At 30.1% G+C, this 20580-nt stretch overlaps 3 protein-coding genes across 5 annotated transcripts; 2 read left to right on the top strand and 1 right to left on the bottom strand.

Annotated features, from left to right (window-relative positions):
• Positions 1-5: 5 nt before the first annotated feature.
• Positions 6-5037, top strand: LOC106114219 (transmembrane protein adipocyte-associated 1 homolog). 3 transcript variants are annotated; one of them, XM_013307333.1, is made up of 6 exons: positions 6-420; positions 494-789; positions 871-1128; positions 1900-2086; positions 2745-2897; positions 3294-3379. In XM_013307333.1, exons 1-5 carry the CDS (start codon positions 332-334, stop codon positions 2887-2889), a joined length of 975 nt encoding a protein of 324 aa, XP_013162787.1. In that variant the 5' UTR covers positions 6-331; the 3' UTR covers positions 2890-2897; positions 3294-3379. The 3 variants fall into 3 exon arrangements, with proteins under 3 accessions (XP_013162787.1, XP_013162785.1, XP_013162786.1); XM_013307331.1 differs by having other exon boundaries at positions 12-420; positions 2745-2874; positions 3291-5037; XM_013307332.1 differs by having other exon boundaries at positions 20-420; positions 2745-2874; positions 3294-5037.
• Positions 5038-6146: 1109 nt separating this feature from the next.
• LOC106113986 (serine/threonine-protein kinase PRP4 homolog) lies at positions 6147-9156 on the bottom strand. The gene is made up of 2 exons (XM_013307045.1): positions 7599-9156; positions 6147-7556 (listed from the first exon to the last, which is right to left on the bottom strand). The coding sequence occupies exons 1-2, from the start codon at positions 7839-7841 to the stop codon at positions 6168-6170; spliced, it is 1632 nt and encodes a 543-aa protein (XP_013162499.1). The 5' UTR covers positions 7842-9156; the 3' UTR covers positions 6147-6167.
• Positions 9157-9439: 283 nt separating this feature from the next.
• LOC106114081 (pentatricopeptide repeat-containing protein 2, mitochondrial) lies at positions 9440-12808 on the top strand. Its single transcript, XM_013307165.1, has 9 exons — positions 9440-9618; positions 9711-9930; positions 10011-10113; positions 10343-10537; positions 10816-10912; positions 11149-11237; positions 11670-11783; positions 11852-11959; positions 12350-12808. Exons 1-9 carry the CDS (start codon positions 9537-9539, stop codon positions 12476-12478), a joined length of 1137 nt encoding a protein of 378 aa, XP_013162619.1. The 5' UTR covers positions 9440-9536; the 3' UTR covers positions 12479-12808.
• Positions 12809-20580: the final 7772 nt, after the last annotated feature.

A 20580-nucleotide genomic window follows, 5' to 3' on the forward strand; every position in this document is an offset into this window, starting at 1 on the left:
AAAGATCGATCGAGTAATTTGACTGGAAACGAGCGAGATTCCTCAATCACATCACTATTATGCAGCGTATTGAAACTGAACTGAACGAATTCTTGAAGATCAAGAATTGCTCGTAGTTGTGTACATTAGTATTTGTATGGTGTCTTCATTACAAATTAGATTAAAAGTGAAGATATTACAACAGTGAAAAACCGTATACCTTCTTACAATGTTAGAAAAGAGCTGACGTAATGAAACACAAATTTGATTACTAAAAGTCATGTTTTGCTTTTCTACCATTGCTTTCGAATAATTTCGTAACACTATAATAAATGGGCTTTTAAACACAAGAATGTACGGAATAAACGGATCCGATTTTCCCCCTGTTACTGAGGATACCTTTTGTAAATATGTGTTATATTACGAGATAAACAATTCGAGGTAATTCTTGATACGATGTTCTTATACGAATTAATTTTTATTGTTATGCTTACACTGTTATATCTTATTGCAGGGTCCGAATCTGGGATTTAATAATTTTGATACCGAATGCTTTATTTGTGCTGTTCTTAGTGGTAAGATTTAACAAGGCCCAGTTAAAATTACGTGCTACCAGTAGTCCAATATTTTTGACGTTTTACTCGTTGGTGTGGGGCAATGTGATTATCAGCTTAATACGATGTGGTGTTTCCATGACCGTTAATGCTTCTATGCCATTCGGTGGTCTGATAGATAAGATCTTATGGGTTACTGTGAGATTTTTTCTTCTAGCAACAGAAATGAGTGTAGTAATATTTGGATTGGCTTTTGGTGAGTGTTCTCCATGTTGACTACTTTTGTTCCCATCAATGTTTTCTTTTTATTATTAACATTTTAAATTTATTTTTCCAGGGCATATGGACAGCCGAAGCAGTATAAGATATGTTCTTTTGGCTACATCACTTATATCACTTGCCTTTACAATCACTCAAGGAACACTAGAAATTGTAATGCCCGATGACATATTCCACATTGATACCAGAGACTATGATCTGTTTGGACATGGTGGAATGCTGTTCTGGTTTACATCATCATTGGTGTTTGCAATCATTTACTTCATAATTCTCTTGCTACCATGGATTCCTCTCCGGGAATATTTAGCTTTACCAAGTAAGAAATTCATAATTATTGTAAAAAGATTAAGTTAAATTATAATTAATAGCAACTCAAGATGTTCATTAGGTGTCAAATACATATATCTTATTAGCCTTTCTAAAGAATCTTAAATCAGATTCCTGTTATGTAGCACATTTGAAAGAATTAAACAAAACACAATAGCATAACTGAGTAATTTCAGATACCAAATCCAAACATAACAACTTTGTTGTAGTGACAATGAGAAATCAAGGCCATTTTTTGCTCCTATTCTGTGCCCTACAATTTTTCTTTGTGCTTTATTGGTAAAAAAGTGTTGAAGGTAAACTGACTCATAGTCTACTTATTGAAAATGTTTAAAATGTGAAAACCTAAATAATGAGTAATAGAAAGGTTTAAAGTTGAAAGTTGCAATTTATTAGCTAGCCATTTGACTACCCTTCACAGCAGACAACCTTGGTGTAGTATTTTAAAAAATTATTCCTAGGTTATGTGTTCCTTTAAATTATGTTCTATATCTGTACCAAATTTCAGTGAGATCCATTAACCAGTTTTGGAGATACCTAATAGCATCCAAATGTTCACATTTATAATATTAGTAAGAGTAACAATGCAGTATACATTTTCTGGTGCAATATTAACTCTATGTAGATAAGCATTAAATAAAAACTTAAATAATAAATAATTTAAAAATGCTTATTTTGTTATGATTGTGAGCTAGATTATTTTTTTTTCTTTCTATTTTTCGAAGGGAAGAGGCTTATTATATAATAATAATTGTTACAGCGAAACTCTCATTTTATTTATATATACTTCTACTGGCATTATTGGACACCACTCAAGCAGTTGGTGCGGGACTCCTGGCATGGGGCTCCATGCAGTGCGGACTGTGTGTTGTTGATGTCACCACTTGGCTCTATTTCTCACTTTACACTCCGTTAGTTTATCACACATTCCTCAGCGAATTTTTCAGGTAATTATATAAATAATATTGTTAATTATTAGTCTACTTAGTTAAATTTTTAACCTATTAGCTGCCGTTAAAGAATAGTAATGATTTGTCATCAAAAATAATTATTTATTAATTATATGATTCTTATTTTCTGTCTTTGTGAACTTATAAATTCACACAAAAACCAAACCAAGCCACAACCTACTGCCACACCTATTACCCAACACTTTCTATGCTACTACAATATTTTCATTCGAAAGTGAACTTAACAGTGACGCTGACCATGGGTTTCTGAGACCAAAATCACCATTTAAAACATACTCTTATCTCTGCTTTGTCAAAGATAATGACAAGTATGACAATATGTTTTATACAGCGATTTTGTTATCAGAAACTCACACCGAATGTGTTAAGGCTTGAAAAAAGAAACACCACACTGCCGCACAGATACAAAAGAAAAAAATAGACACAGCGCAGATTTATAAGAAAAAATTAAAAGAAAAGTGTGGCAAAAGGAGCCAAACCAGCATATGCAGGAATGGCTTAAACAGTCCGCTGGTTTTCAGTTGGCTCTTTTGCAGTAGTTGAGTTAATGTTTTGAAAAGTCTTTCCAAGGGAAATATGTATGGGTTGTCAATTTCTTGATGTGTTTTTACAATCATTGATTTAATGTTTTCAGTGTGTCACAGCCTAGCATTATGTTCTCCTACAAGGCTCAAATGGACGAGCCCATGGAAGATGATCAGGTCTCGTTACCACATCAGCAGAGCTTCAGTTCGCTCAAGACAGATTCTGATTATATCTATCAGGTAATAGAGGTCTAGAAATTAAGGTAATTTCAAATTTTCTGATAGTTTTTAATAACCAAGGGAAAGCTTAAAGTTTTTAGGCTAACTTTGTCCTATTCTGTTTAAAATAATATTTCACAAATGTTAGTATTAGTGTTAGGTAAATAGCAATTAATTTAGTTTATATCACATAAATGCTTTTAATCTCATTAAGGGATTTATAAACATCCAGTGTTATTTTTTCCATCCAAGTCTAATGTCCCCCACCTACAAGTACAGTGAGAAGGCTTTTACTAAGCTATCGGGTACCATCTTTTGACCACATCATCACTTAACATGTGATGGGGTTGTGGTCAAACTCTGGTTTATTCAATAAAAAAAGATTTTATTTCCCTCATTCCATTATTGAGTATACTTTTAATATAAATTTTTTTCAGCAGAGTAACAGTGTATACGATAGTACTCTATTTGAAGCAGGAGGAACAACACCGATGAATCCAGTTTACAGTGCATCACTGCAAAGCCCCGATTCCATAGTTTCTGGACAATCGATAGAAATTGGTGCCCCAACTGCGTTCCATACCCAACATATACCATCAACATAACAATAAAACAAAGGTATTCGAAAACTTCATACATCCAAAGAAAAACATAACTAATTTTAGAATTTAACATCGACAAATCAAGCAATATTCAAGGAAACATTTAAATACATAGATATGGGTAAATTGTAACAATTATTGTTAATTTTAAGCTAATCATATAAGATTTATGTTATGGTTTGTACCAAAAATTATCTTTGAATTGAACCATGAAAAGATAGACCATTTTTTTATATGAACAAATTTTCCTTACAGAATTTCTACATTCTTGACTAACTGAAATTAAGGTTTGTAGATGGAATAAATTGAGATGGATTAGGGTAGAAAATGTATTAACTAGATTTATGTTTTGATTTATGAGTTTATGAAAAATGTTCTTAAAAAATAAATTTCCCTTGTAAAAATTATAGGAATGATAGACGTTCGTTATTATTTGGCAATCTGTCTGCAGACTTTCACCGTAAATAATATATGAATGACGAAAGTTAATTTCTTATCTATGTATTTAAATGTATGATGAAAGCATTATTTGCTTGTCTTATATAGTCTATAGTTAAGGTAATCTTCGAACGAATTACATCCAATGCGTATATTGAAATAATTTTTTTGCACCTCAATTTCAAATAGTTTTTATGTGATAGCACCAGTGATCAACTAACTTGAGACTGTACATCATTTCTGCTTTAATATAGTGCAATGGATCCATCCATTAAGATTCATATTAGGGTAAAGCTGTAACAGCTATCTATATTTGTAAATAGAAAGATAGCTGTACTGTTTATTACTTTTTTTTTAACTGAACCCATTTAAGTATTATGGATTTGGGTTGGGTCCTATGTGGTATCATTATCATTATAACATTCACCAATAATTAATTTGATCAAAGTTAGGATATGTAGATCTGGATTACTGACTATTCGGAACGTATATAGAACGAATTACACGGATCTGTCATGTGTGTATTTTTTTGTGCCTAACCGCGATAACAGCACTACCTCCATTCGGCCAGATAAGATTTATAGTCTATCAACAATATTGTTTAAAGAAAAATTAGAATGATGCTGGAAAAAGGTAACTTCAATTACCATACAGATTACAATTATGTCTACATTTCTTTAGTTTGGTCACTGTATATTCGTGTATTGTAAACAATTTAATATTTCTTGTAATAGCTAAATAATTAATCCACGTGTTTTGGTTAATTTATGTTTTTAATAATAAACTAAACACTATTTCTCCCGAAAATATTTTATTGAGGTTATGTCGATTAAAATAGTTTGTAAACCATTGTATATGTATACAGTATTTATTGAAATCAATAATAATTATGAAATCTATAAAGTTACACACGTGTGTTACTGACGAAAGTTTTTTGCATTATGTAATTACGGTCATCCATGTTGCGACCAAACGTCAATTGTCATCTGTCAATGTCGTTTATTTTTTTCCGTTATTTAATTATATTCAAAATAAATAATTAATTATGTTGGTAACGTACATTTTTAACGAATCAATGAAATATAATTTTACTGGTTAATAAAATTGTGTGGATTTTCTGAAAAAAAAAAGAAACGTATTAGAAAAGCTGATTCTATTTTATGATATTATTGACTTCAATTCGTTTATTTGTATTGAAATATTTATATTCTGTGATGATTTGCCTATAATTATGTTGTTGTTTTATAAATATTTTATATTTTAAGAAATATCAGATCTGATGTATTTGTATTTTTAATTAGTTACTGCGTATTCTTTAGATTTTTTTGTACACCATTCAATTGTAAAGATACACCTTGTAAGATTAGCGGATTGATATAGTTGAGGCTGTAGATTGAAAGATTAGTAAGATCTAGAGCATTAAGCTAATTTAGAAGGAAAAAGTATTCTGCGGGTTTGTGAAACAATACTTTTAAAATCAGAACTAATTTCCACCAACCTCCGTGTTGTGTCTACTTTTATTTTGGTTGTCTTTTTATAGATAATGTAAAAATTTAATGATTTTATAATTATTTTATTATCAAAATTTTTCTAATAAGCCGGGCTTATTATGTCTAGTCTTATATTTTTAATTAATTTAAACTGCACGATATTATAAATTAAAATATTTTTAATTACAACAATTATTTTACTGGCTCAATCTGTGTTGTAAAAGGGATATGAAGGGTGTTCCTTAGCGCAGATTTAGCGTGAGAAATTTATACTAAGCCACTATAATTTTTCTGTCAAATTATATTTTGCACGAAACAACTGGTCCACCAAGGAATTCTTGAACTATTTAAAAAATCAATCATGAGTTTCTTTAAAAATAAATTAAATTTTCTTATAACATTACAATACATAATTTTTTATATCCTATGATACATTCAAATAAAAAAACAATAAAAAATTAAACAAGATTTTGTGTGAAGCAAGGTCTATTTATCCTCAACAGTCCTAGCTGAAGACTACATCAATTTTCCTTATTTTATTGTGATACCCTAACACATGATGTAACTTATTCATGTGTTGTTTGTTTTTAAGTGATACTTGGTTGGTGGCGTATATTTTTGTTATATTTTGTCTTAGGAAACTATAAAGTAAATACTTTTACTGAAATTGCTTGTTTTTTTAAACCCTCTATATGTCAACAAAAGCTATACACATCTTAGTTTTAAATTAACTAGTCTTATATGAAAGAAAACAAAATTTCTATAAAATTATTATATTTCTGTTTTAAATTTGTACTTGAATGAAAGAATGTTTTAGTCCATCTGTTATGGATAATCTTTGTTTCTCATCCAACATAAGCATTTTATCTAGTAAATCTTTGAGTTGTACCACTTTTTTCTCTTCACTGGACGTTAGTTTTTTAAAATATTGCTTCAAATCACGCTGTAGATCTCTACAAATTACAATATGGCTCATTTCAACAATCTTTTCTCTCTCCGTTATCTTGTCTTTTTTACGGAGTAAAAAATTGTTTTTATAATTAAAATGTTGTTCTTTAAATTTACTTCTTCTTAACAATTTACTGGGAATTTTACCTTTTAAATCCATGAAACATTTCAACATTTTGTTATTGCATCCCCCAGTAAAAAGGATATTGTTTGTTGCCATTTCATATATAGTACAAGCTGTTGACCAAATATCTATACCATAGCTGTACGGAATGCCCAAAATAATTTCTGGTGCTCTATAAAATCTCGAAACTAGATAAGGCGTTGGTTCATTTTCATGGACTTTGGCAGCTGATCCAAAATCGCATAATTTTAAAATATTTTTATTTTCATTTACTAATATGTTATCAGGCTTTATATCTGCATGTATAATACCAATTTTGGACAATAATTTTAATGCCAAAAATAATTGTCTAGTGTAAATCATCAATGCTTTTAGACTAATACCGTTGTGTTTACCATATTTTTTCAATAAAGATCTCATATCCATATAAAATGGTTCTAAAACTAGACAAAGATGTCCTTTGTGAATAAAGTTTCTTAGTAATTTAACACAATGATATTTATCATCAGGATCATTTTCATTGATTTCTTTTAATATAGTCATTTCTTTTAAACCTGTTTTATGCATAAGCTCATTGTTTCTTATAATTTTTATTGCTACTTCGTTACCTTTGAATGTATGGTCGTGTGCACGAACAACATTAGCAAAGACACCTTGTCCTAGAATGGATTTAACTGTATATCTGTTATTAATACAGTCACCGACCCTTGCTTTATAATACCCTTCTTCATCATCCCAATTATCATTTAACTCGGCATTCTTATCATTATCTTGAATAATGATTTCAGGGTTTTTATTTTTAGGAAATTCATCTTTTTCTGAAAACATATCAGTGGTTTCTTTCACTGCATTTATTATTGAGTTTGCATTGTCATTATTTTCTATTTCATCAACTTGGCTATTATTTTGCATTTTGGCGTCTTCTTCTATATTGATTATATTTTGAGAGTTATTTAATTGATCTAATAGTTGTTTGCGTTGTTTACGTCTTTGTTCAATTATATATTCCTCATCTTCAGATTCAGAAATATGTATGCCTTCATGATTATAATCTGGTGATGATTCTTTAACTGTTTTAATATCAACATAATATTTTTCTTTATCTCTATTTATATGTTTTCGTTTTCTTTCATTTGCATTATTTAATATTTTAGTTTCATTTCTTGAATATGTTTTATATTTTTCTAAGTTTTCACAAAGTAATTTTCTCTTTTTCAACAATTCTTCCATACTGAATTCTTCCATTATTGGTAAAGGTGGTGTGCTTGAATCATTATCATTCACCTTTGATTTTTTTCCATGTTCCCTAACACTTTCTGTTTTCCTGTCACTTCTAGAATCTTTATGATTGCTTTTTCTGTAACTTGTCCTATAACGTTCTGCCATGGTCTAAAGTGATGTATATAAAAAAAACTTTTTAATCCAAAGTTTTAGTTGAAATCTCCTATCTGTAACCAAAGGAATAAAAATTAGATTTATTGTCCCAAAAAAAAAGTAATTGTAAATTTGTGGTAAGCTTTTGCTTGTGTTAAATCCATATAAGTCAATTATAATGCACTAAGTTTAAGTTTTAAATTGATAAAAAAGAAACTGTTATGTATTTAACACAATTTGCGGTTAAATTCAATGTTAACTAGATCATTGATTACATGTCCACCCTGTGAATTATCATCTGTATTTCCAAACATTACTCAGATGTTAATCTTTTCATGTTGATGCAGAACATGACATCATGTTTTCATAAGTGATTCAAATTCTTGGGTCGCTTTCGTTCACTTTACTTTCCCATCCATGGTTATCTATACAAAAAATTATTATGTTATTTTAAATATTACATGTTCTAAAAATGTTTATACTACTAAAAAAAAATTTTTTTTATTGTAAAATGTCACCACAATTTAAATAAGAAGCATTCATATAATACTTACTCCTTTACATTCAAACAGTACACATGTCATGACAAATTTAAAGTACAAATTCAGTATAATATATGTATAAGTTTTATAAAAAGAATCATTCATGCACAAGTCAACAATTATTCATTATAAAATAAGAAATGCAAAAAATTATAATGTTAAATAATATCCAAATTTAAATTGTCATCGCATTCATGTATCAAGGAGCAAAATAAGTTAAAACAGCTTATAACAATATAAAATTCATTATCTTTGTACTTTAAAAGTTATCAATGTTCATGACATGAGCACTGTTTTAAATTCATTTTGCGTTGTAAAGTACATAAGCAGAAACATAGCTGTAAGTAAACAATATTTTTAAGTTTATTTCAAATATTGATATATTTCTTTTTTCTCAACACATCAATGTATCTTCAATAGAGTACTATTTCCTACAGTTATAGTCTATGTTTGTCTTATGTACCTTACATTTAGACGGTATAAAAATTAGAATTCACTTTAGTTTTTCTGAAAAGTCTAAGAATCTATCAATTAAGTTTTCTAATAAAAACTGTGTTCGATAATAGGTCTAATTTAACGAATAATATTAAAATTTATCCCAGACAAGACACTCCCTTTTGTCTGCGATAAATTTATGTGAATATTTGGGGTAAAACCTGTAAATCTTGTTCAAGTATTTGTAATTTCGAAATTTAATGTACACATAACACTGATATTATTATTTATAAAACATTTTTTAAATGAACAATCTTGTAAAACGTATTATAATTTTTGCAACAATAAAATGCAATAAAATGTCATACTCGAATTGTCAACTTCCTTTCAATTGTCATTGTCATCCAGACAAAAAATTGAGAAGTCCTCTCTGATAAAAACAAGTAGAGGTTACACTTATTGGCATATATTTTCAGAACATTACTGTTGGCACTATCTTATTATTTTAAATATCAAATCATTTCAATCAACAGGGAAAGAGAGTAGTAATCTTAATTCTTTATTTTCTTCTAATTTACACGTCTAAAAAACAACTATATTACCTGGCATAATGGCAACGAGGGTGATGATTCTTAACTGTCAAATGTAGAAGAAAAATAAAACATAACCCAACATAACCTAAAACCTCTTTAGATTAGTGACAAAATTTAGAATAATTTTCTATTTTAAAATGACTATGTTTGTAAATTCAATGAAAGCGTTTTGTAATTCTCGCTCCTTATTATATAGCAGATCAATACATGTTACAAAAGGTAAGAGAACAAAGTAATCTTTTTCAAAATCAATCTGCAAAAATCAAACATTACTTACACAACATTATTTAAAAACAATGTATTTGTTACAGCTCTAAATCTCTATTCGCCGGCTGCACTTGGTATTGATGGATATCTTCAATCACGTAAAAGGGTGAAGGACCAATTTTTTAATTTTACCGATACCTTTAGGGCCAAAATGCGGGATTTTGTGTCAGAACCTAAACACATGATATTTACAGAAGATTTAAAAAACATGGTTCATATGGCTGAGCCAACAGATTTAGATCTTATTTTAAATATGATTAAGAAGTAAGTACACACTTCTATTCACAAAGAGATTTAGAAATTGGTTTTGGCAATTTGCTTGCAACTATTCTTATTATTTACAGGTTCAACAATCAAAATGTAGAATTTAGGTTTGGTTCATTTATATTTGGTCCAGTAGTAATGAGAATGTTTCATTTCTTGGATGCACCTAATGAAGCATTAAAGGTTAGCTGAACATTTTAATTTAATGCTTATTGTGTATTGGTATTGTTAATCTAATACATTTCAATATAATTGATCTATGAGACTTCGTAACATATCAAAGAATATGACTAAATGATAAAGAATACATCTATGAATTTATCTCTCTCATTATCTCATACAATTTTAATGTAAAATAATAAATTTGCTAGATGTATCAGTGATACTGAAAGTGTAAAATTGTTAATTTCAGTCCTTTGAAGATCCAGAAAATAGTGGTTTCTATGACCAGCTTGTCTCCTACCAGATATTACTTGACCTACTATACAGCCATGAAATGTTTGATGATATGTACAGAGTGTTTGAAAAAGTACAAGAAAAACAGTTGAATATGACAAAATTCCCTAAATATCCCTTGATACTTGTTTTAGCTGCCTGTTATAAACAAGTAAGTAACAATATTATATTGAAGTAATTATGTTAGAACCTGGGGTTTTTTCATAGCAACATATGCCCCAGTGGTAGTAGAGTAGTGAAAACTATAGCCCCTCACTGCTTTTTCTAGGTTTTGATTTTTTTGCAATCAGTAAATCAGTGAAATTGAATTAATTAAATATTTCAACTATAGTAGCATTACACCTAAAATTAAAGTAGTTTCATATTAATTATGGGGTTTAGGCATGTATTGTGTTAAGCATGATTTTTTTATAAATTTGTATTTTATAGAATACACCAAAAAGTTTGGAGTATGCAACAAAAATATGGACAGAAATGACAAGTGTCGGGACTGTGCCGGTCAGAAGAGCTGCCACATTATTTGCAGGTTTGTACGTTTTACTTTTCTCCACTGCTACAATAACACACATAGTTTTTGTAGCAACTAAGATGAGAATGTTGTATAATTTAATTATCCATTAGTTATTAAATATAATTTAAGTAAGCTATAAATTGTCCTCAAATAAAATTATATGATGTCACATAACAGACTTATGGGAAGGGATGAAAACATCTATTTTGTCAATGGAGTTCTTAATGTCTACTTTGTTTTTTTTTTTACAGCGCTGGCATTAAATCAGGGAGCCCCACATATCGCCTTGGAGAGTATATCAATGCAAAAACCACATTATGTCACTATTAGAAATATTAAGGTAATTAATCTGTGGTACTTTTTTATTGCGTTTTATTATATGACTAGCTGTCGCTCGCGACTCTGTGCCGTCGGAATTAAAGAAAAATATTAATAAGTGGTCTATGTGTTCTTCTATACTATGTTCTACATATACACCAAATTTCAGCAAGATTGCAGCTGTTCTGGAGATACCTTCTAACAAATATCCATCCATCCATCTTTACGCATTTATATTATTAGTAAAATAATTAGTGGTTTTCCTAAATTCTGAGAAAAATATGTTTGATAGTATCAACCTATATAATTAAGCAGTTTGTCTACCATATGTCAATCCTGTTGTTATAAGAAGGGTAGGCAGATTACAGATTTCTATTTTGCGCAATATTTATTACACATTTATTACGAAACCTTGTAATATAAAATATTAATTAATTTATTGATTGTATTCCAGGCAATCGCATTAGCAGAAATGGGACGAGTAGATGACGCTTTGCCGGTTTTGAAAGCTGTAATGGATATAGATTTGCCTGAACAAAATCAAAAACATACATTCTTTGATGAAACTGTGAGATAATGATAAAGAAATAACTATTTAAATGTTGTAAATATGAAATAATTGATGATTTTTTTTAGATATCGAAGGTGAGAAGTTGTGTTGAGAAAACGGAAAATAAAGATTTACAAAAGGAGTTTGAAAATATTGAAAAGGCACTCAGAGATAGAGATCTTATAGATAATCAGGTACAAAAAGATATTATCCATTTATTATATAGTCGTAATATAATTATCACACATTTATAGCTAAAAAGTTTTTGGCTTTTATTGGCTAGAAAGTTGTTTCATCATCATCAGCTGACTATAGGTCCCCGAGGGGCTCGGAGCCTATCCTAAGTTAGGGGTCACAAGGTTTTAATTAACTACGCTGGCCTAGTGCGGGTTGACTTCACATATATAATTGAATTTCTTCGCAGATATGTGCAGGTTGCATCACGACGTTTTCCTTCAACTTATGAATGTTAAATTCAGAAAAAGTTGTTTAGTTAAATTTGTCATAATATGCAATGGAGTCATGTTAATCTGTAATTTTATAACATTGAAATTGTTTGGTCTTAATCTTAATGTTTTTTTTAGACGTTAGATTCGTTGGTGACGTCAGAGATAAATTTAACAAACAGGAACACGAGGAAGCTACAAGGCATGCCACAGATGCCTTACGGTATGAGGAAAAATAGACAGAACACAAGAGAAAATATGGTGTGATTGATGTAGTTTTTACAAAGACCACTGATTACTAAGAAATATCCTATTAAGAATGATTGCAAATCTGTTTTGTTTATAAAAATCTATTGTTTAATTTTTTTGTCACTTTATTTGCAAAGTGTGAAATTTTAAAAGTGATTCTGTAATTAAAGGTATGTGTCATTGAATAGTTGATCTATACATAGGATGGGATATTCCGAGTATTAAAAAAAACTAGTGTCAGTAATTAAAAAAATAAAATTCAATGAAATCACTGGAAATGTTTAAAATATAGACGTTGGAAAACAATGTATACAAAATGTAGTGTAAATTGATTACAAATCTACAAAGCTGAAGTTTTTTATTTATTTATATATAAGACCTATACGAAGTAGACGTATTTAAGTTAGAACGTCAACATCTACGTTTGCGTTTCCGTAACGTACAGGCTACGCCTACGCCTACATCAACGCCTACGTCTCCCTCTACGTTAATGCCTACGTGCGAGTCTACGCCTCCGCTAACGTATGCTCCTACTTCCGAGCCTACTAAAATTTAAAGGTGACTTCTAAAGCGTAAAATATGTCTCAACATATTGTGATTCGACTTTCCTGTTATAAAGTAAACACAATTAAGTTAACGACAATCTGAAAGTTTCCATAACCAAGTTGTTTATTTTGTTTGCTAACGGTTTCTAATGTGCTTGAAGCGCTAGTTCAACGATATTAGGTAGGGTCAAAGTAACAAAGTTGATTTAAGTTACTAAACACTAGAATTATACTAATATTATAATCACGAATGTTAAGATGGATGGATAGATGGATGTTTGTTTGAAGGTATCTCCGAAACGGCTCAACGGATCTTGATAAAATTTGGCACAATATAGAACTTAATCTGGAAGAACACATAGTCTACTCCTTAAATTGTTATTTAATAACGCGTGGGCGGAGTCGCGGGCCATAGCTAGTTCACACATAAAGTAGAAAATTACTGTGTGCATATGTAAATTGCTATAACCATGCATTATTTAAAAAAAGAGTAGGTCGGCACATGAAAGATTTTTCAATAAAACGTACGTTAAGAACAAGAGTTATAGTATTGTAAAAATCGCAGACTGGTTTTATTTGTTCTCCTTTGAATGCCGCAAGCCATGTCAGTTCCGTTGTTTTTATTTTAAAATACTCTGGCTTGTTTTTCCACGAGTAAGGTATCTATACACATTATAATTATATTAGAAGAAATGAATTTACTTTTTCCACGGAAACAACGCCTTTATTCTTTCTTTTCTTTACTAACATACATCATGCCAATTAAATATCGGAAACTCAAACAGCCTTATCGTTGTAAAATAACGTTTCTAAGAATACCATTGACGCCGTAATTTAGGATTAGTTGTTGAATAAGCTTTTAAATAAAAGTTAGAGTATTGAACAGATGACGCGGCCTAGAAAATGATACATCTAGTGAAAGGTGACATGAATAAAAAGATGACTGACATATTGGAAGATAGATCGATTTACGGGGTTAGACAAAGTGCATTACGAAGCGATTCCATAAAGAACATCAAAAATGTATGGAACTGACACGCGACAATCACGTGACTTATCGAAAGTTATTGTCAGTTCTATACATTTTTGAAGTTCTTTATGGAATCGCTTCGTAATGCACTTTGTCTAGCCTTGCTGGAGGATAAAAAACTGGTGCGTCTACCCTGAGTGAGTAGGATAGTGAGATGATATATACTTTCGAACCTTGCATTTAAGTGTCACATGCAGGTTAGCACATGTTCCGGTTGTATGCATGTATCAATTTATGCGAGACAATAATGCTCCATATTAGCAGCTGTCATAACCACGCTATCGATCTGGATGATTGTCTACCACACATGTAATTTAATAGAGTGTAAATTGTAAATTAATTACATTGAGAAGTATAAATGAATTAACTTGAATAAATAGCATGTGTGCAATCTGTTTATTTGTATTTTGACTTTTAAATTGATCTTATCAAGTCTCTAATGATGATATTTATCATAAACCTTTCGCCCTGATAAAATGTTGACTGCGGCCACATAAATTATGTAGTTTGATATGGCCAACAGACTTCTTGATGATTGAGATCTTACTATTTACTTCTTACTATGTTACTAATATTATAAATGCGAATGTTTAGATGAACGGCTGAACGGATCTTGATGAAATTTGGCATAGAAAAAGAACATAGTCTGGAAGAACACAGGCTACTAATTAATTCTTTTTTCAATTCCGCGCACACGGAGTCGCGGGCGTTGGCTAGTTTAGTTATAAATAATAACTATGGTTGAAAAGCTTCGGTGTCGCTGAAATATTGACATTTAAGTACGCCTTTGTTTGAACAATGAAAATCATAAACGACTGAAACTTTGTAGTTGCAAAGGTTAAAAGTCATTCACACTTCAATTTGAAGTACTTGATGAAAAATGAAGCAGTCTGGAAAATTGAAAACTAAAATTTAGGCCTATACTAGCTGTCGCCCGCGACTCCGTCCGCGTGTTTGTCTAAAAAATAAAAAAAATTAGGAGTGGACTACCCTTAACATTTAGGGGGATGAAAAAAAGATGTTGGCTGATTCTCAGACCTACTCAATATGCACACAAAATTTCATGAGAATCGGTCAAGCCGTTTCGGAGGAGTAAGGGAACGAAAATTGTGACACGAGAATTTTATATATAAGATTACAAACTATAGTTATGTGTTAACAATATTATTTAATTAATAATATAATTCTTAATATAATAAATGAAGAATAAAGTCAATTTATGATGCGTTTAAATAACAGTTTGATAGTTTATAATATGTCTAGTTTTAAAAAACAGCCGAAATTCAATATCAATGAGTTACAAATGAACGTTACTAGGTTAATCCAGCTGTGATTAGTTTGCGTTTAATTTAACATCGACTTTCCTCGACAGTGGAGTTCCACTTTAATTAAACGAAGTACCGATATTGGGTTTTATAGCTTTGCTGTAAACGATTCGTTGTCACACAAACCCTCACATAGCTACAGCCAGTAATTGCAACGAAAGTTAATTAACTTTAAATTGTGCATTTCATGTTTAAAATCTCCTATCTAATTAAACTTTTGCAAAGTTGTATGTGTTCGCTTTTCATTTGTTTTTGTGTTACAAAATCCATGAATTGTTTGTTATCCGTGTGTTTAGAAATGAAGTTACATCAGAACTTTATATAGTAATAATTTAATGCAATTTCAAAATTATGTAATATTTGCTTTTAAAATAAAATCGCCAATCATATCCTATTTATTAACACTATATGTTTTTCAAGTAAGAAAAGGTAACGATTGCAAGTTAACCCAGTGTTTCTGATACCAAAATCTCTGTATTATCGTCTGTCATTATTTAAAAAAAAACAAAGAAAGTATAATAATATGTTTTAAATGGAGATTTTAACGTCGAAAATCCACGGTAAGTGACTTTATATTTTAGTTTGCACTTAAAAAAATTCATTGAATTTAAATTAATTATCATACGTAGGCTTATTTATTCTTTTAGGTTCAAATGCATTTAATAGTTAATGTATAATAATAGAGACTGGTTAAGTACATTCCTGACATTATACTCGTTGAAGTTAAGATGACTTAACTTGGAATATTACTTGGAGAGATTAAGTTGGATTATAAGATAATACTAATACAACTTGAAGTTGTTAACAAGGACTTTACTTCGCTTTACAATGAATCTATTAACTATAAGTTCTAGAGTTAGTTGGTATCTTTACAACAACTTCATATAATAATTATCATTCTTGTTAATAATATGTGTTGTATTGGTTTTAGTTCTGGATTATAATAAAAACTATACATATAATATCAAATAAGTTACTGGCGTTTAAATTTTTTTTTTATATTATATATATTTATAATAGAGTTGAAAATACTTAATGTTTTACGAAATTACCTTTTATATACTTGCACTATATAAAATATGAAGCAGCATTTTTATCTTTAAGTGACATTTTAAGTTAGAATAGCACAGGTAAGAGACATTAAAACAATGCAACAATAAAACTGAAAGCTCTTCAAAGATTATATAGAATCTAATGGCACAGTAAAGTTGTGAAAAGTTCCGAGCTAAGATATTTCAACGACAATTTAACGAGGATCGTAAATGATATTTCTGTGGTTGTGCAAGGAAACGCGAAGATCAGCACACTTTGTTTTAAAATTAAAGAAAAAACCAATAATAATGTACGTACAATGTTTAATCTCTGGATAGAAAGTTAGAGGTATACTGCACATATTTTTATAATGAGAAATTTAATAAACCTTCATAATAGAGTCATTAAAGTAATTATATTACTTATTATAACTGTCACCCGAGACTCCGTCCTCGCGGAATTAAATAAAAGGAAATCAGTACCCTATGTATTCTTCCAGACTATGTTCTATATGTATGCCAAATTTCATCGAGATCCGTTCGGTAGTTCTGGAGATCAGACAAATATCCATCCATCTAAAGATTCGCATTTATAATATTAGTAAGAAAAGTGAGATAAAATGATAAGCTAAGATTTACGTAACAATGAAGAAGTTTCCAACTAATCTTAAAGACATAAAAATAGCGTTTTTGAAGAACAAGTCATGTTTGACCTTGACCTATAAATAGCCTCTTATATTTTTTGTAAAGATTTTCATGCCGCTTATTAGGCAATAACAACGATTTCAAGTTAATGTCAAATGTAAGCGAATATGTAAGTTTACTTTAAGTAATTTACGTGTAAAACACTTAATTTCTTCGTAAATTTTATTCTCTTATTTCCTCGGCTTTTCTCAATAGTCTTTCAACTCAACAATTCAACAAATTCTAAAATTACAAATGTTAATTTGTTATTTATGTAATACATTTTAAATGTAAATAAACTTAGGACAAAGGTTAAAATATAAAACAAACTCTTTGAAATGTGTCCAATGTTTTATTTCTGCATGTTTATTCATGAACGTCTGGAGTGAACATTACACAACCGATACAATGCAAATGACGAATGAAAAGTGCTTTTAACTGGAAAATTCCAGTCGTTAAATATAAACTATATTTTACGTACAATACTTTTACTTGTACAGCTATCACCCTCTTGTATTTTAGTTCTATTAAACCGCAATGGAAACAAGTTATCCACGAATCCACTAACAATTCGAAATTCAAGTAAAAACAGGCTTATCGATGTTCGCTATTTGTCAAAGCTCAAAGCTATGTTGTTTGTCTCATAATTTATGAAGTTGATCTCTATTTAGATAAAGCATTCCATAGTTTATCGTAACAGGGATCATAAAAAATATGAATCTGTTACAATTAAGTGAAATTAAAAAAAAAGAAAAAAAAAAGATAAAGCATTCCATAGTTTATCGTAACAGGGATCATAAAAAATATGAATCTGTTACAATTAAGTGAAATTAAAAAAAAAAGAAAAAAAAAGATAAAGTATTCCGCAGTTTATCGTAACAGGGATCATAAAAAATATGAATCTGTTACAATTAAATTAAATTTTTCATTAGAATGTATTTATTATTTTATTAACGAGACAATAAAAATAGCGTCTTAAAGCGTAAATAGCCTAATGGTTAAGGGTACGGAGTTCCGATCACGAGGTCGGGTGTTCGAATCCCGCCATTCGAATATTGTCGTAAACCATATCCTAGCACCAGCCTAGAGCTTACTTGGAATGGTAAAAGATATATTAGTAAATTTACAAAATATCTGCCAATATTTTAGTAATAAAAAACAAATGACAAATGAGAGTCCGTGAATTCTTGTTCATTCGTCTCATTATCTTTTTTTATTCAATTGTTGTCGTAGAAACTTATAATACATATATTTCTTATGGAGTTACTACTAGTTTTCAAAGTAAAAGTACATATGAAGTTAAATAAGCCTACTAGTCTAAAGTGCGTTTCCACGGTACGACGTGCCGACGGAGATTGATGTAACAAGGAAACGTTCAGTCAAAACTCCAGCAAATTGGTTACTATGAAGTGTAAAAATTGGTGCATAAGATACATGATCGTTTTTGTTTTATATAAGTCCGCAAAATTACGCACAGTGAAACCTCACCTTTAGACAGAAATCAATTTAGTTTGGGAACGCAATGAAGTATTGCAGACGAGTGTAACTCTGACATCGACGACGATTCATCGAGACTGTTATTTGTCAATGTCATTTCCCCTCACTCTTTTAACAAATTACCTTCGTTCTAACATATTTTTAGCTTCCATATGTTTATGGAAGAGAAAGTGAAAAAGTAAATGTATTGCTTTCTAGTTAAAATACTTAAATTTTGATGAAGTCTATTGTAAAATTAACTTTTCAGCCTTAATGTGTTCCTACGTCTAAATAGCCTCTTATATTTTATCTAAGATTTTCATGCCGCTTATTAGGCAATAACAACGATTTCAAATTAATGTAAAATGTAGGCGAATATGTTAGTTTACTTTAAGTTCTTGTTAATATGAAGACATCCCGAAAGTTTTGTTTGCAGGCTCTACTTGTGAAGTTCGCCTGTTGTCAACTAATGAGATCCAAACAACCCGCATCACGTCACGTAATGCGAGAAGAATTTGAAAACATAAATTACTTATATTAATATCTTATCTTTCTCCTTTAAAGATATGGGTCTTTCTTATTTAGCCGACTTAAAAAAGAAGTCTGTTTCGGTCTAGGGACTACCTTAAACGTTAATAGGTCTAAGACATCAGGCCGACAGCGTCTCCGAAAAAACAATAAGTAAGAAGTATAGACACATTTCAAGAAAGAAATGAAATTTATTACTTTCGGGGGTGTTTGTTCATGACATTATTTTGTTACTTTTTAGTGCATTTTGTTAATAATGTTTTCTTTGTTTCAGTACGTTTTTTTTTCTTTTCAACGATTCCTAACCTTTATGTAATTATCAAAGTTGTATATAACCGCAATGTTTAGTACTATTTATTAAAGACACGTCGAGATTGTTGCAGAAGGTCTTCAGTCACATTTAGAAATGTTTAATTCTTAATTAAGTAGTCGCTAACTTATATTGAATCGACACTAAGAAATTCTAATTCGACAATACGAGGTTTCTTACGGTCGTAGTCGTCAATAATTAGTCAAAGTTTAATTATCGCATTTGAACTTCAGTGTGGCGATGCCTTTATAAAAAAAAACTAAGAGCTAATTTTACACGGTAACATGATAAAAAATATTGTTACCGCGGGGCCTTCGTGGTTTCGCTTTACGCTTTTGTTCTCCTTTCAAGAGCTTTGTTGGATTCGCAACTACCTATAATTAAAAGGAAGTTTTATAATACTGTAAAATGATTCGTTTATGTTAAATTCTGTAGAATTTTTCTCGGTAATTTGTTTTTAAAGAGAAGTTTCGTTCACAAATAGAAATATAAATGTTACAGGTTCCGACACTTTTAATAACTTTGTAGTAATATAAGTCTGTTTAAATTAAAACCAAGAAAGATTACGTATTTCATTACGCGTTGCTAGTTATATTTAGTAAAACACTTTCGCTTCTATTTCTTATGGTCAGTTTCCACTGCCAAAACATGTATTCAAACATAATTTTATCCCAATTTTTTCATAGAGAATGTAAATGCATGTTAAAATTATTAATTTAAAGCAAAATAATATAATGTCAACTTATTATAAAGGGGTATAAAATATAGCTGCGAGAGCAAACTCCGTCGGAAGCGTTCTCTAACATGATTAAGGGGGATGTAGCAGCTAATCTGATAATATAATTAATGTTGCGACATGGACACTCATGTCGTTAACGGAGTTCATCTTAAAATATTCTTACGTAGCTATTTTAATAACATAATAAGGCTGCTATAATGATTCCTATTATCAGGTTTAGTATGAAAATTGGAATAGTGTATTCAATGTTTGCTTGTAATGTGAAGCAATTTTTACTAGCTGTCGCCCGCGACTCTGTCCGCGAGGCATTCAAAATTTAGTAGTCTATGTGTTCTTTACAGATATTTTCACATGTATGCCAAATTTCAGCGAGATCCATACATCCATTCTGGAGGTAACTTCTAACAAGCATCTATCCAAATATTATGTAATATACATTTATAATAGCAGTA

The sequence above is a fragment of the Papilio xuthus genome, unplaced genomic scaffold (genome assembly GCF_000836235.2).
Source record: "Papilio xuthus unplaced genomic scaffold, Pxut_1.1 DF828142.1, whole genome shotgun sequence".
NCBI lineage: Eukaryota > Metazoa > Arthropoda > Insecta > Lepidoptera > Papilionidae > Papilio > Papilio xuthus.

Bases quoted from the DNA above. Each gene is read 5' to 3' on its own strand.
- LOC106114081 (XM_013307165.1), top strand. From the start codon at position 9,537: ATGACTATGTTTGTAAATTCAATGAAAGCGTTTTGTAATTCTCGCTCC. The intron at 9,619-9,710 runs GTAAGAGAACAA...TATTTGTTACAG, and splicing joins ATCAATACATGTTACAAAAG to CTCTAAATCTCTATTCGCCG. The intron at 10,114-10,342 runs GTTAGCTGAACA...TGTTAATTTCAG, and splicing joins CACCTAATGAAGCATTAAAG to TCCTTTGAAGATCCAGAAAA.
- LOC106113986 (XM_013307045.1), bottom strand. From the start codon at position 7,841: ATGGCAGAACGTTATAGGACAAGTTACAGAAAAAGCAATCATAAAGAT. The intron at 7,557-7,598 runs AATAATGCAAAT...ATAAATAGAGAT, and splicing joins GAAATGAAACTAAAATATTA to AAAGAAAAATATTATGTTGA.
- LOC106114219 (XM_013307331.1), top strand. From the start codon at position 332: ATGTACGGAATAAACGGATCCGATTTTCCCCCTGTTACTGAGGATACC. The intron at 790-870 runs GTGAGTGTTCTC...TTATTTTTCCAG, and splicing joins AATATTTGGATTGGCTTTTG to GGCATATGGACAGCCGAAGC. The intron at 1,129-1,899 runs GTAAGAAATTCA...TAATTGTTACAG, and splicing joins GGAATATTTAGCTTTACCAA to CGAAACTCTCATTTTATTTA.